Genomic DNA, 14,973 nt, shown 5'->3' with positions numbered 1-14,973 from the left:
ACATGGTGGAAATAAAATTGACAACGAAGCAGCATGAAACTGGGTCCTCCGCCGCCGCCCTTTGAACACAATTACGGCGTACGTACGAACACCGGCAGTTCTACGTTTGACCGTTTGACTATGTTGACCATAATAATTTGATTTTTTTTATCTTAATTCATTTTAAGCAACAAATATAATTTATTAAGGGTTTGAATCCCATTAAAACACCCTATCTACATACATAATCCGTTTGTAAAAATAAAGAAATAGTATGATTAGGACTTACAAGTAGAGGATTCCTAATTTTACCGTTAATTCAGAGGTAGATATCCGCCTCTTTTATTTAATTCACGGTAGATCTTGTTTTATTTTGGTTTTTTTCTACTTTCGTCAACCTTATCATAAATATTTTAAACACTGACCAAAATTTTTTTCAACCTTATCATAATCATAAATATTTTTAAAACACACCATTTTGCAGAATGGTCGCTATAATTAGAAATATAATGAAAAAATACAATCTCATCCAAAAATAGTTATTTTTACATTTTTGTTTGTCTAGTTTACTAAATCTAGTATCTATCTATTTATAGTAAGTATATATTTATTTATAATAAACTTCTCTCTTAAGATAAATTTCATTTTTCTATTAAGAATACTTTAACTATTTTTAATTCTTATCTTTTATTTTACTAATTTTGTGTTAATAATATCAATAGTATTTTATTTACAAGAAATATAGTTTGCACATCCATGTTTTGAGGTGTCCCACAGTAGTAAATGCGTCTTGACTTTTCTCTTTTGACATCTTTCATTTGTACTTCGCCCTCATTTTACACTTCTATTTATAGAAAATCACACATGGTACAGTATGAAATACATAAAAGTGGGAAATTTGTCAACCCACATAATCCAATATCTAGCTTTATTACAACTCATGCAACACCAAGATGTACACTACATTTTTTATGTAGAGGGAAGTGTATAATACTTGATGAAAAAATATAAAAACCCAAAATCATGCATAGTAGTTATGCCAACCATAATATAATTCTCATTTCTCAACAACGTTTTAGAGACATAAATCAAGATTGGCCAAATTGAAAATGGTCACAATATACAATGAAACAAGATCCTAGTCAACTTCAGTAGCAGCAAAGCAATACTAGATGAGTAGCAAAAAACACAAACTATGCAACTCAAACTATGCAACTCAAACCCTAAAATAAGCGATGCATGAAACAACCCCCTCTCAGAAAGATCTAGAACATCGATATCTGCTCAGAGCTTACTCCCTGCTTTCAGGAACCTGCATTCAAACATGTGCAGATTCAGCTTAAAATAAGTCTTCAGAGATCTCAAATTCTACAAATGCGATTTGAATATGCACACATTTTGCCAGTCATTGACTATGATACCAACTTGTCACATTTCTTAAGCATTATGGCAGGAAGAAAGAAAAAAAAGAGTTAAATATACATAATAAGATCACCAACTCATCAATCAAGCAACAACTAAGAATTGACAGCTTTGATCAAGTACATTCCTAACTTATTTAATCATAAATATATAGGATTCTTTAGTAGATGAAAGCAACTACTTGTTAATCTATTGAAACAGGTCAATGGATGCAGATTAAGTACAAGAACCGACTACTATGAGGTGCTGATGCTGCCGATTTAAAATTGGCTTGACCCGAGAATGTACCTTTGGGAACCTAAACGGCGACTTGATGAATGTGAACGGATATGTTTCTTAAATTATCACCTACTTGTGCTGCATGACTTCATTTGATTATTTATACACCGATTTCCAACTAGTCGACAGATATTCATGCATAACATGCGATAAAGTCATAAAACTAAACCCTCCAGCCACCTTCCTACAGGTCAATGAAAATAATTAATAAATGCTAATTGAGCGATTGATTAATACAAATAAATCAAATAAAAAAGCAATGCTTGTCCTTTCCTCTAAGTTGCTACAGAACTACTAAATGTTTCCTTGTCCCTTCAGAGAACTTTTAACTAAATGGCCATTTGAGGAGATTCAATATGATAGATTGAAGCAGCAAGTGCAGACATCAATTTTGGTAAACAAAGGCAATAAGCTCAGTGCCAACTTGGCTTTTAACATGCTGTTCTTGGCACTTCCATGAAACTTGGTCAAAGAATATAGTATAAATTTCAGAAATGCAGAAATGCAGAATTAATTTAGTCATTGCTGAATACATATAGATAGACAAGTAGACCTAAAAACACAACTCCTAACGAACTTTTGATGAAGTCTAACCTACTCAGCTGCTCCTGGCGAACACACATTATCTTTCATAAATAAAGAGAAATAGAAGTTTTCATGACAACCTAATGACAGTGAGGAGACGGATAGATGTCGACTTATCTATAGGTTAATATAGGGCGTAAAACATTAATAATTCTGTTATTGGAAAGTTGATTACTAACTGACTTCTTCAATGATTTTTCAGCCTCATGATAAATTCATCCAAACCGTGAGAATCATAATATCTACCCATTAGTGAAGTAAGTACCAGCTAGATCTTCACTACTACGTTGTTTCTCCAAGATAAGTTCTCAGATTAGTTGAAAGTTGAAACTAATCACTTTCTAATCTATGTAAGAAACTAAAGCAGCTAACTTGATTGACTAAATCCATGACATAATTCCAAATTCAAAAATCATCCAAGATTATGGCCTATGGAGTATTAAAGGTTATATTCCATAATCAAAGCTTGACTTCTCAATTGTATTCCATCACTACGTTGATCTAAAATATAGCAATTAATACTACTCACTCAGAGATAATATGAGATGGATATCATATCATTATAATCTGTCAACTAAACAAAGGACTTTCCAACCATTTTATTTTTTAGATTCTCTGGTCGGGGTTTTCTTTGAATATATAAGAAGGTGGGACTTAAAATACAATAGACATCTGCAATGAGGAGGGAATTTCCAAAGTTATATCAATATTATCATACATGCATCTCAAAAGTGTTAATACATCGATGCTTCTTCCTCCCAATGACAAGGAAGTAATAGATTTATATGACAAAAACAATTCTTATCAATATAACAGAGAGCATACATAAAGCAAATAAACCGTGACAGTATATAAGCATTCTTAGGAAGAAAGCCAAATCAGTTTCTTACCCAGGAAATGGGAAACCTCAAAAATCTTTATGCTATCTGGTCCATTCGAAGTCTGCAGATCTGGGGTTAGTGGCATTAGAGCTGTTTTGACAATTTGCATCTTCAGGCTTTATGGAGTTCGCAAAGGTATGCCAGCCCAATAGATATGGTAGAACAAACTGTAATTTAAATAGGCTACCATGACCATCTTAGCAGGATTTAAAAAGAAAGTATTTTCTTATTATTCCTTCTCCATCACTAGAAGAAACATAAATATTGCAACAAAATCTCACATTTCTTGCATTGAATTGAATTGTGGCTTACATTAAAAGATGATACAAGAACAGTAAACTCCGCCTTTGTGATGGGGATATAAATGTTCTCGTCCACGTTGGTGATCTTGTTTTGAACACCTTCAAGAATCCCATAACCCAAGCATTAAAAAGATTTAAAGTATATAGTATATACCTGCCCCAAAAAGCTACAATCAAAATCTTATGAGGCTTGAAGGGGTTACTTAGATTGAAGAAGTGGCCAGAACCATCAGGCAGTGGCTCCACCTTCAACACTTTCCTCACTCTGCCTTCATCGCTGCACGAGTCAAACTCAATAGTTTAGGGATAAAAATCTCTCCCCACGGCTAAGGAAACCTAACACTATCCCACAATATGAACAATGACAGGATCTGCTAACAAGCTCACTAAAAAGTGAGAGTACCTCTTTCCTTTATTTGGGTCATGGAAAAACTCACAAGAGCCTCTTGCACCAAGGCTGATTATGTGTCCAATTTCAGTCACTGATAACGAGAATACCTGGAGACACAATCAAATACGATTATATGACATTAGGAGAAAATTGAGGTTGAGGGGGAGTCACATGCCAAGCTTAATGGCACGCTTACTTCCAGTTTCTATCTCAACAATGGCTCAACAATGAAGGCAACTATCATATTCATTTGCCTCAAAAAGATGGCTTTATATGAGCCACGTTTCAGAAATTTCCATAATCTTTGAGAATGAAAATATCAATATCCAGATCTAGTGTACTTAATACTTATTTGTTAAATCTAGCGCACGAACTTTTCCACCATGCAAATACCTTTCATATTCATTAATCCATATCAAATCAAGACTGAAATCTAGCTACAGGGATCAAATACACTCAAACATCTCAATTCTCACACATACAATTGTTATACAGAAAAATAATTCCTTGTGCATCAGAAAACTGAATAGAGCAAAAGGAAGATTAACCTGTTTCCGACTCCAATCATATTGACGAACACCAGATGCCGGAGCAAACTGGAGCAGAATATAGCCCTCTTTCGACAGCTTAAAGGCCCCAGACTGATCCACAAAACAAACATACAATCACCATTGTGTAATTCAATTCCCCAAGACCAACCCAAACGCATTCTACAACAAACATACCTCTAAAGGAGAGAACTCCGGTGCACGAGGTTCCACTGTAAGAGCAGCTTTTCCTTTATACACAGAGTATCCCACATAAACCCTTGGTGGAAACTGCCCTCCTATACAACCAATTGGAGATTAAATGCTTCCATTGTCGATTGGGACATTAATTCTCATTAAAATATACCAAAACGGATTCATTAGACGCTAGCTATAATCTCCTTATTTCCGAAGTTAACAAAAAGAAACTGACAGCTGCACTAAAATGTTTTTGATAATCCAAGAACCACACAGTCAGAGGAGAACTAACCAGGCTGCGATTGGGAAGGAGAGTCATAAGGGGAAAACTTCTGCTGCTGGTGACTTTGTTCTTGAGGAGTCGAGTACTGATTTTTCACACAAAATGTTGCATTTTTAGAGCGATATCGAAGTGGGGAGCGGAAAAGTGAAGAACTTTTCCTTGTGGAAACAAAATTGGTGGGTATAGCGAAATTAAAAGCGGACAATTTCTGGGGTTGTTGAGTTGAAATCGCCACGCCTCCTCTGGGTGGAAATAAACTGTGGATTACCATACTGGGTGGCCTTTTTTTCTTTTTCCTTGAAGATAGAATTCCGTTTGAGGGTTTAGCAAAGGTTTTTACTTTTTCGAGTGGTGTAAGCATGAGGGAATCAGAGCATGGTTCTGATGCAATAGCCCTCTCATAGCCTTGCCACTGCCACATCATCAGTACTAAAATCCTCCTGCCACATCATCTGGACATGCAACTGGACAAGCAACTGGACATGCAATAGCCCTCCCATAGCCTATCCACATCACTAATAACAATTATATAATTTAATTTACAATCGTAGCAACATACGGAATTTAATTTACGAGACAAATACAGGAAAATTGAATAATACTATTAAAATTTTAAAAAGTACATTAATTTATAAAAAAGTACAAAAATTTAAAAGTACAATAAAAAAAATTACATAAAAAATCACTCCTCGCCGTCGTCCTCGCCCAGCCCTTCGTCGTCGCCGCCGCCGCCGCCTCCGTCGCCACCAACCCCGCGGCTACTCCCTCCGGTATCCCTCTGCAACCCCTCCAATTCTTCACTCATGCTCCGGAGCAATACGCGAAGATAAGCCTTCTCCCCGGGGTCCACCGCCGTCCGGAAGTCGGCTAACGTCTTCACCATTTGAGCGCGCGTTTGTTGACGCGCGAAGAATTTGAGCTACTCGGTGGACCTGCCGAGGGGGGATGCCGACTGGACCTCCTGGGAACTCGGGGTGCCCCCCTCGCATCCCGTTGCGCCCGCCTTTGGCCAACCGGGCGAGGTCGGCGACCGAACGAACGAGGGGTCGGGACCTCCTGGGCCGTCTCGGGGAGGTCGTGGGAACCACCGCTGCTGCCGCTATAATCACCGGTATAGTTCAGTTTCTACTTCTTCGTCCAGCCAGCGTCGACACCTGCCCGGAATTTCTCCGACTCGTTGAGCACAAGGTAGCAGTTCCAGTAGGTGAACTCATAGTACTTCCCGGGATCCGGGTAGGCTATCTCCGCAATCCTCCTACAATCTTCCTCTGTTTGGCCACTGGTCCGCATGCGGAGGGCGTTGGCGTACAAACCCGAAAATCGAGAGACGATAGACCTGATTCGGTCCCAGCACTTTCGGCACTCCTCCCCGGTGCGCGGTCTCCATTCAGGGCAAAATGCCTGTAGGCTGCGGCTATCTTGGCCCACAAGTTGACGATCCTCTGGTTGTTCGAAACGAGAGGATCATCGCAGACACTCACCCACGCCTTGGCCACCGCAACGTTCTCAGCGTCCGTCCACTTCCTCCGGACCCGGCTATCCTCACCCGGCTGCGACGACTCGCCGACCTTCTTGGCCTTGCCCTTCTTCTTTGGGACGCTCCGACCTCGCCCTACTCCCCGGCTTTGAATGGGAGTTTCCGGAACCTCGTTAATATCAAAACCTAACTCCTCTAAGGAGAAGGTCTCATACTGCGTGTACTATGCATCCGTTGGGGTCGATGTGTGCGAAGAACTGGTGGAAAAATCAAAAGCCGGCCGATAGACGTTTTCCCCCCCGGGCGTCCCCTGCGGCGGTGGCATCATCAGCTGCGCCGGTGGCTGCATCCCGGGTGCCCACCCCGGCATCATCTGCATAGGGGGTTGCATCGGCGGTACCCCTGCCAAGCAGCACACTTCCCCCGACGGCCATCGGTGGCATCATCTGCTGCCACGAGTGCATGTTGTAGTACCCGGTCATCGGAGGCCAACCACCTCCCACGGGAGCCGGGGGAGTCTGAGACCCGGTCGTCACTGGAGTACCTTCGTATTGTTCTCCATTTCTCGTTGTTGATCTTGTACAGAAATTAAGATAGAGAGAGTACTCGTCAAAACAAGTGGTGCGAATGAAAATGACGTCCAAAGCGCGTATGTATAGTGTTTCGAAAAATTAAAAAAAAATAAAAATCTGACGTCGGTCTGACGCTGATCCGGGGCCTACAATGGCGCCGTGAGGATCGGCGTGAGAATCGCCGTCAGCCCAAGAATCGGCGTGGGCACGCCGATTTCGCCGACGCCGCTCGCAATGGTTCGGCGTCAGCACCGGTGTCCGTGAAAAATCGGCGTGCCGGTGACGACGCCGCCATTGGAGATGCTCTCAATAAGGGATGTGTTTGGCAGTAGAAAGGGTCAATAATCCACACAATCTTCAACTCGATATAATAATAATATTATTAGAATCAATAAAATCAATTACTAGTATTATAATTCCACGTGTTAATATTGTTGGTCGGGTTTCGACCATGCCTCTTTGTGCGATTTGGAGTACTCAATTTTATGAATTTGAGATGTGAACTTAATAAAGTTGCCATCTTTTTGCTTGATTAACTTGGCTGATTTTGTGGGAAAACTTCTGAAAAAAATCATAATCATAATGTTAAAAAGAGTTTTTTGGTAGGGGATGCTTGAGCTCACCCAATGACAAAATGTGCCTAAAAGTAAGACGCTATAGGGAAATAAGGAGGAGAGCAGATCCTATGCTTGCTGCAATAACAAAGTCTTTTTATTGTAGGTTTGAGTGTTCTATCCTAAAACCTCGATTTCAAAATCATAAATGCGTTTGATTGCAGAAAACCAAAGGAACTACTGCTGCAGCAAGGAATCATGCTTCTGCGGTTATGAAGAACTACTTCTCGGATCCACCGCAAGAGAAGCATTGCTATGAAAGGTTTATCCAAATTCTAATTGTTGTTTCAGTCAAGTCGCTTAGTTTGTTAACGAAAAAGGTGTTGCTGCTGCAATGTTTGCGTTTAAAGGGCATAACAGAAGGACTTTCCCATCAAGTTTTTGATTATTAGTAATCCGTGACAGATCATATTGTAGTATTAAAAGTGTACCATTGTTTGATAAACAAAGTTAGCGTTTATTGAAATATTTTTCAGACGTCATACATGTGATGGATGCAGATGTACAATTCTCCTACTACCTCCCCGATCAACACAGTTTCCCTGCAACGCACTTGAGGACACCTGCATATCGCGATAGCCTGCCTGCATATGAGCCTGGCCTGAACTTCATCATGTGCCTCTTTGTAGCAACACTCCAATGGTTGTGTTTGATCTTCGGACCAGAAGCTTTGAAGTAGGCTCCGTTGACAAACACGTCCCCTTCGGATTGCCATTGCCAATTCTGCCACTCCTCAGAAGAGTACTCCCTCTTGGTCACCTGCAAGCAACAAGTTAATCGTCTTGCTCAATACTCTGCATATATATACAAATGTGCTTGCGCATTTGTGTTTCGTACCTGCTTGGTGTTGGAGTCGTCTGAAGCCTTGTATCGATTGCCCTGGCTGATAATAGTGGGGTTTGCGCTGCCACCGATGGCATACATTTGCCAGTGGGAATAGTAGTTGTTGATGATGTGGAATAGACCCCATCTGCACCTCGGCATTCTCTGCACCAAACCTTCACCAAAACGGTTGAATGCAATTGTTGTTTGCATCAGTTTGTCTTCAGTAGTACTATCATGTGCTCCAAGAAGCATCACCTGTACCAGTTTTAGCAAACAATCTTCAATTCTTGTTCTTGTTCTTGATAGTGATTAGTGATGATGTCCAAAACTTACAGCATTATGGTTGTTGAATTTGCAGTTGGAGATGGTGATGGCAGTGGATCCCTCGATGGCGTCGATGAGGCCGTCGGTGGCTTTGGAGAGGGAGACGTGGTCGATCCAGATGTTGTTGGAGCCGTAGATGGAGATGGCGTCGCCGTCGCTTATGGTGCGGAGGCCGATGTGGTCGACAGCGTCCCTGATCAGACCTCCGAAGGCTGGGACGATGTTGTGCATCCGGATGTTGTGGATGATCACATTGTGGACGAACTGGATCGTGAAGCCGGCCCCGTACGCGATGCGGACTTTGGCGCCACGGCCGTCGATGGTCTTGTCGCTGGCGAAGATGAGCTCCTGCTTGAGGCTGATGAGCATGTCGCGTTCGAAGATGATCCACAGGGGCTCCATCTGGATGACCGCGTGCCGGAGGGTGCCCGGCCTAGGGTTGTCCACGTCGTCGTCGGAGCTGTCGGTAACGACGTAGAAATCCCCAGCCTTTCCTCCCGTGGTGTGGCGGCCGAAGCCGAGGACGCAGTCCACAAGCCTCTTCCGGTTCTGGTCCCAGTTGCGGTCGCCGCGCCAGCAACGGTCGATGGGGTTTGTAGCCTTGTTGCCATCTTCCAGGAGGTGCCTCCTCTTGGCGATATGGTGCACCATTGTCCTATGCAAATGCAAAACAAACATGCATGAGAAAGAGAAAGGGAGGAGGAGATATATATATATATATAGAGAGAGAGAGGAATTACTCGCCAACTTCTTTACTGATTTCTTCAGCAACAGCCTCAGGGTTGGGAACATAAGCCTTGATATATTCAACATGGGATTGCTCAGCCTTTTTTCTGAGATAATCATCCATTTCTGCAATTTTTGCGTTGGATTTAGGCAGCAATGCAACTAAATATAACAGAGAGAGGAGGAGAATTGACATCTTGATGCTATAAATGGACGCCATGAAAGATGTATGTATTCCAACAAGGAATGGAAAACAAGAATCACTGGAGGACCAGTGATTCGGTTTTCGTTTCCTTGAAAAGATATGAATGTACAGAGTCTGAGAGAGACTTGTACATGGAAAAAGATGAAAATGAAGTGGATAAATAAACATATGTAGCCAGGAGAGGACGATGGATGTTTGTGCGACAAGAATGGATTACCAGTGAGGATGGAGGTACTAAAATTGACGTTTGTATTAATGAGAGGTGAATCTATTTAAAGAAAAGTGTGAAATAGATCGCCCATTTATTAGGAATATGTTTTCCCCTTTACATTGCCAAGTAGTCAGGTATTTGCACCACCGCAAACTAGTACTATTATTCTATTCAACTCTTAGCATCTTTGACATATAGAACTAACAAATTCAGACATTGGATTCCAAAATTTAAATATTTTCTTGCGTACACCGAATCTTAAAAGAAAATTGGATAAATAAACTTAGGACCTAGGGTATTAAGCTTCAATATCAAACAAAAGGTAACACAGGAGCTGTTTATATTCAAATGTAATTTTTATCTCAATGAGGAAGAAGAGCTTCATTATAATGGCAGATTGAATGACCCTTTAGAGCATCTCCAGTGGTCGGCGAGCGAGCGGCTCGCCGATTTTTGGCGCTCGCCAAAGTATTGCAGCCTGCGAGCGCCAAATCGGCGAGGCTACGCCGATTCCCGGGCGCTCGCCGATTCTCTCGCCGATCGGCTAGCCGCTATTGCAGCCTCCCGATCAGCGAGGAACCGGCGAGCGAATTTTTTTTTTATTTTCGAAACACTATATATACGCGATTTGCACGACATTTTCATTCGCACCACTTATTTTAACGAGTACTCTCTCTATCTTAATTTTTGTACAAGATCAACAACAACGCGAAATGAGTAACGCGGGCGGTAGTAGTAGTGGTAGTGGTGGGGATGCTGAGGAGTACGAACGGCGTTTGAACGAACATTTGGATGCCTATACGTCCCGAGAGATAGACCGGCTGCTACAACGGGCCTCGCAGCCGGCGGTACCTCAACCTCGACCCATTGTCCACCGCCGAGCAGTGATTGACCGGGATCACGTAGCTGCACATCAGCGGTTATACGAAGACTACTTCGCACCGGAGCCGCGGTTTAACGCCAACCTTTTCAGGTGGCGTTTTAGGATGAGCAGGGCACTGTTTATGCGTATTGTCGACGCTTTGGAGCGTCGATATCTGTGTTTCCGCTTCAGGCACGATGCGGCTGGCAGACCCGGCCACACACCTATTCAAAAGTGCACTGCGGCAGACATGTGGGACGAGTACCTCCACATCGGCGAGACGACTGCCCTTGAATGTATGAAGTATTTTTCTCAGGGCGTGGTTGAAATATTCGGTGAGCAGTACCTTCGAAGCCCAACCCCCGAAGACTGCCAGGAGCTGATGCAGATGCACGGGGAGAAGCATGGGCTCTCGGGTATGTTAGGCAGCATAGATTGTATGCATTGGGAGTGAAAGAACTGCCCTGCTACCTGGAAAGGGTTCTACACGACCGGCTACAAGGGAAAGAATCCCACGATGATCCTCGAGGCCGTAGCTGATTACCGGCTGTGGATTTGGCATGCGTATTTTGGGGTAGCCTGTTCGAACAACGACCTCAACTCGTCGGTCCAACGAGCAGTGCCTGGGCGTCGGTCCGGCCATCAGTTTTGTCGCCAACGACAACCAACATGATATGGGCTACTACTTGGCGGATGGGATATACCCTAGGTGGCCCGTCTTAGTGAAGACGATCCGATGCGCATCAGATGAGAGGAAGGCCTACTTTGCGGCACGACAGGAGTCGGCCCGCAAGGACGTGGAGCGCGCATTTGGTGTGCTCCAGTCTCGATGGGCGGCAGTTAGGGGTCCAACGCGTTTGTGGCATGTCGACTGCATTGCTGATATAATGTACGTCTGTATTATCATGCACAACATGATTGTCGAAGATGAAGGTGTACAACTGACTAGTTGGGCCAACGACGATAATGAAGCCGGTCCAAGCCACGGCGCGGTCGCCCCCAACGTACGAAGCGGGGTACCTCACGATGAAGCCGACCGCCTCCAGGAACATGCCGACATGCGCCAAGTGGATGCTCATATTCGACTCCAAAAGGATTTAATTGAAGAGTTGTGGGCGCGGAGGATTGCACGACGATAGGTTTTTTTTAATTATGTAATTTTGTTAAATTATGTAATTTTTTTTATTATGTAATTTTGTTAAATTAGGTACCTTTTTTAAATTTAAATGAAATTTTCGAATTTTCCCGTATATGTGGCGTGAATTTAATTCTGTATTTTGTGTGATTGTTAATTATTTATTTTTAGTGATGATGATGTGGCAAGGCTGTGGCTGGGCTATTGCTTGTCCAGTTGCTTGTCCAGTTACTTGTCCTGGCTGGGCTATTGCTTGTCCGCGACCACGGTGGATGCTCTTATACAATAATAAACCCAGTGAATATAGAACTCCGGCAGAATGGTGCTTGTGATTATTATAAGTATATTATACTATAGAACTAAAAACAAGATCTCATGAGCTCTATCATTCCTTTATGACAGCAAGCACCTTATAGGCTTTCGATCATTCCTTGGATATAATGCATTTGTTTCCCATGAATCTATGGGAATATCATACTAGTATAAATCAATAATAAAGCAAATACCCACAACAAGAATAATAGTAGTCCTAAACAATAAATAAATGCTTCAAAGGACCTTGTACACTCAATCTCAATCTCAATCTCAATCTCAATCTCAATCTCAATCTCAATCTCAATCTCAATCTCAATCTCAATCTCAATCTCAATCTCAATCTCAATCTCAATCTCAATCTCAATCTCATTTTGGCAATCAAGGTTATTGCATTGCATAACATTCACCATTTTACAACATGAAAGGCAATAATAGTAAAGACAGAAACTTATGAAATAAACATAGAGAAAGAACTATATCTTCTTCGCCATCTGAACATTCTGAAATGAATGCCCCATAAATTTGTAGACAACAACTGGATGATTGCCTCTGGTAAGGATAGAATAACTCAAGAACTGACAATGTAGAGACCGATCACCAAGGTAGATCAGAGCCTTCTCTCACAGAAGGCGACTTGGAACCTACGCTGCCATCTCTTCCCAACCGAGACATACTCCTCCCAGCTTTTGGAGTGCTCAGTCCGGGGCTCCCACTGCGATAACTTGCTCTGAGGGATTCATTAATAGAATTTGAAGACTTGGCAATTGCTTTCCTCATAAACTTCTGGGCAGCAGGTGAAAGTATCTGTCGACTTGGACTTGCGCTTCCTCCTCTAACTGGCGAATGCAGTGGTGGTTTCTGAAACATCTTTGACCTCTCCCTGAGCTTCCTTGCAGCCTCCCTCGACAAAGAATGCGCCTTCATATCCCTTGAAGGAGGCATCGGAATTTTAAACTGTGGCCCATTCCCACTGCCGCCAATATCAATTGGTGTATCCTCTGCCTCCAACCTCAGCGGAGTCCCCTCAATTTCACCCCAGGTTATTAAAGGTGACTCATCAACCCCAGGAGCAGGGGAAGGCGTCTTCACAAAACTATATCCATTATCTGCCTTCTTCTCAGACTCTGCATAGAATTTATTTGGGGTCTTCCTCAAATCCTCCAAATCATATCTCTTCACCTTATCAATATCTCTACTGCTTATTGCAATAGGAGTAGCCCCAGCAACAGGTGGATAGAGCAAAACAGCAGAGTCATCATCCTGCGCTTCATCAGCATCCAAAGCTTTGGCATGGAATCTCGTATTAGGTCTGCTAATTTCCTTTGTCATTGCTTTCAACCTCAACGTTCTCTCCTCCTCAGTCAAAGGCACTTCGCCATTATCAGCAGGATGATACATCAGGAAGTTCTTGGCTGTATATTTCCACCCGTCCAATGTACTCACCGGCTGATCCGATGTTCCATAGCCGTCGGTACTACTTTTCTCCCGTTTATTCCCTTCCTCAATCAAATTGTTCCCGGAATTCCCCTCAGCTGAATCAGCTCCCAGCAAATACCCATACTTTTCCTTCTTCTTCCGATTCACTTTCTCTACAAGCTTCGAAAAGCTCTCATTATCCTCACTCGTGTACCTTCTAAAAAACTCATCAAGCGACAACGAAACATCCACTTGCCCTTCCCGTCCGTCATCACCGCCGTCAATTTTATCGCCAACAAAATTCTCTTTATGCTCATTGTAAAACGACGGAGTAACCGAACTATTTCGTAAAAAGGACGAACCAGGGGTTGCAGTGGCGGAGCGGAGCGAAGCATCAGCAGCGGACTTTTCACCCTTCCGGATGCGGCGGCGCTCGAGAATCTTGAGCTGGGCGTCGCGGATAAGCACGGGATCATGGCTGCGAATTGCCTGCAGCCAATCGAGACGATCGCGCAGCTTGGGGATGTCAGGGAAAAAGTCTCGCTCGATTATCTTCTCGATTGCGGCCACGTAGGCGTCTTCGTCCAGAACATCGGGCCCACGACGGCGCTTTCGGTTGGCGAAATCGGGAGTTGAAGAGGTGGCATGGGAGGAATTAGGGTTATCGGAGGAAGCGGAAGGGGCGGGCGAAGGCGTAGAGAGGTGGCGGGGTGAGTGGCCTGGGGATAACAACATGATTTTGGGAGGGAGGAGAAGCAGCAGAAATTGAAGGAATTAGGGTTTCAGAATTTGGGTGAAATCAGATCAGAATTCTGGTCTTCAGTTGTGGAACACGTCGATGACTAACCCTTTTAAGGGAAAATTTACCACTGACTTTTGGCAATATTTCGATCGATCTAACAACAGTAAAACATACTGTAAATAAATCCAATTTGAGACAAAAATAATTCTAGAATAATAATTAAAATGGATAAACTATTGTTATTTGTTATATTATTAATTCAATATCTAATGACTAGCTATAATTAAATAATAATAATTAGATATTTAAATCAAGGGCCTAGATCATCCCCGAAATGTCAATACGATCAACAAAAAAGTCAATAGGGGTATTAAAGTCAATTTACAACAAATTAGTTGTACATAACTTTTGAAAAATATCTCATAACTTTAAAACATATATAACTTTCTCGATTTAAATTATTTTTTCACACAATATATATCAAATTAAAGATAATTTCATAAGGATTGTAACGAGATCTCACTTGCATATGTTTCGATGTCAAAATTTGAAAAAAATTTCAAAAAATTTTCATAAATTTCGTTAACAGATTTATGTCAACACACGTCATTTAATATGTCAATACAATACTTGTACAATGTCAATATGAAATTGTATTGACATTGTCATGTCTTTGTATTGATGTATTTCATACACTATATT

At 42.3% G+C, this 14,973-nt stretch overlaps 3 protein-coding genes across 4 annotated transcripts; all 3 read right to left on the bottom strand.

Annotated features, from left to right (window-relative positions):
• Nucleotides 1-1,013: 1,013 nt before the first annotated feature.
• Nucleotides 1,014-5,188, bottom strand: LOC121797350 (single-stranded DNA-binding protein WHY1, chloroplastic-like). 2 transcript variants are annotated; one of them, XM_042196106.1, is made up of 8 exons: nt 4,857-5,188; nt 4,565-4,665; nt 4,388-4,480; nt 3,852-3,946; nt 3,652-3,725; nt 3,459-3,547; nt 3,156-3,313; nt 1,014-1,291 (listed from the first exon to the last, which is right to left on the bottom strand). In XM_042196106.1, exons 1-7 carry the CDS (start codon nt 5,116-5,118, stop codon nt 3,188-3,190), a joined length of 840 nt encoding a protein of 279 aa, XP_042052040.1. In that variant the 5' UTR covers nt 5,119-5,188; the 3' UTR covers nt 1,014-1,291; nt 3,156-3,187. The 2 variants fall into 2 exon arrangements, with proteins under 2 accessions (XP_042052040.1, XP_042052041.1); XM_042196107.1 differs by lacking the exon at nt 1,014-1,291 and having other exon boundaries at nt 3,195-3,329.
• Nucleotides 5,189-7,946: 2,758 nt separating this feature from the next.
• Nucleotides 7,947-9,706, bottom strand: LOC121794805 (pectate lyase-like). Its single transcript, XM_042193151.1, has 4 exons — nt 9,400-9,706; nt 8,669-9,314; nt 8,348-8,590; nt 7,947-8,269 (listed from the first exon to the last, which is right to left on the bottom strand). The coding sequence occupies exons 1-4, from the start codon at nt 9,603-9,605 to the stop codon at nt 8,039-8,041; spliced, it is 1,326 nt and encodes a 441-aa protein (XP_042049085.1). The 5' UTR covers nt 9,606-9,706; the 3' UTR covers nt 7,947-8,038.
• A 2,595-nt stretch (nt 9,707-12,301) lies between these two features.
• Nucleotides 12,302-14,382, bottom strand: LOC121794804 (splicing factor ESS-2 homolog). Its single transcript, XM_042193150.1, has one exon. The coding sequence runs from the start codon at nt 14,262-14,264 to the stop codon at nt 12,708-12,710; it is 1,557 nt and encodes a 518-aa protein (XP_042049084.1). The 5' UTR covers nt 14,265-14,382; the 3' UTR covers nt 12,302-12,707.
• Between the last annotated feature and the right edge of the window lie 591 nt (nt 14,383-14,973).

Source organism: Salvia splendens, chromosome 3 (genome assembly GCF_004379255.2).
Source record: "Salvia splendens isolate huo1 chromosome 3, SspV2, whole genome shotgun sequence".
NCBI classification, from domain to species: domain Eukaryota; kingdom Viridiplantae; phylum Streptophyta; class Magnoliopsida; order Lamiales; family Lamiaceae; genus Salvia; species Salvia splendens.
Note: the sequence above shows the minus strand (reverse complement) of the source record. Positions and strands in the feature narration are given on the sequence as shown.

Excerpts from the sequence above, each read along its gene's own strand:
- LOC121797350 (XM_042196106.1), bottom strand. The coding sequence starts at position 5,118 with ATGGTAATCCACAGTTTATTTCCACCCAGAGGAGGCGTGGCGATTTCA. Across the intron at positions 3,726-3,851 it reads GACCCAAATAAAGGAAAGAG|CGATGAAGGCAGAGTGAGGA; the intron begins GTACTCTCACTT and ends TGACTCGTGCAG. Across the intron at positions 3,314-3,458 it reads TTCTTGTATCATCTTTTAAT|TTTGTTCTACCATATCTATT; the intron begins GTAAGCCACAAT and ends TTTAAATTACAG.
- LOC121794805 (XM_042193151.1), bottom strand. The coding sequence starts at position 9,605 with ATGGCGTCCATTTATAGCATCAAGATGTCAATTCTCCTCCTCTCTCTG. Across the intron at positions 9,315-9,399 it reads ATCAGTAAAGAAGTTGGCGA|GACAATGGTGCACCATATCG; the intron begins GTAATTCCTCTC and ends GCATTTGCATAG. Across the intron at positions 8,270-8,347 it reads ACGACTCCAACACCAAGCAG|GTGACCAAGAGGGAGTACTC; the intron begins GTACGAAACACA and ends TGTTGCTTGCAG.
- LOC121794804 (XM_042193150.1), bottom strand. The coding sequence starts at position 14,264 with ATGTTGTTATCCCCAGGCCACTCACCCCGCCACCTCTCTACGCCTTCG.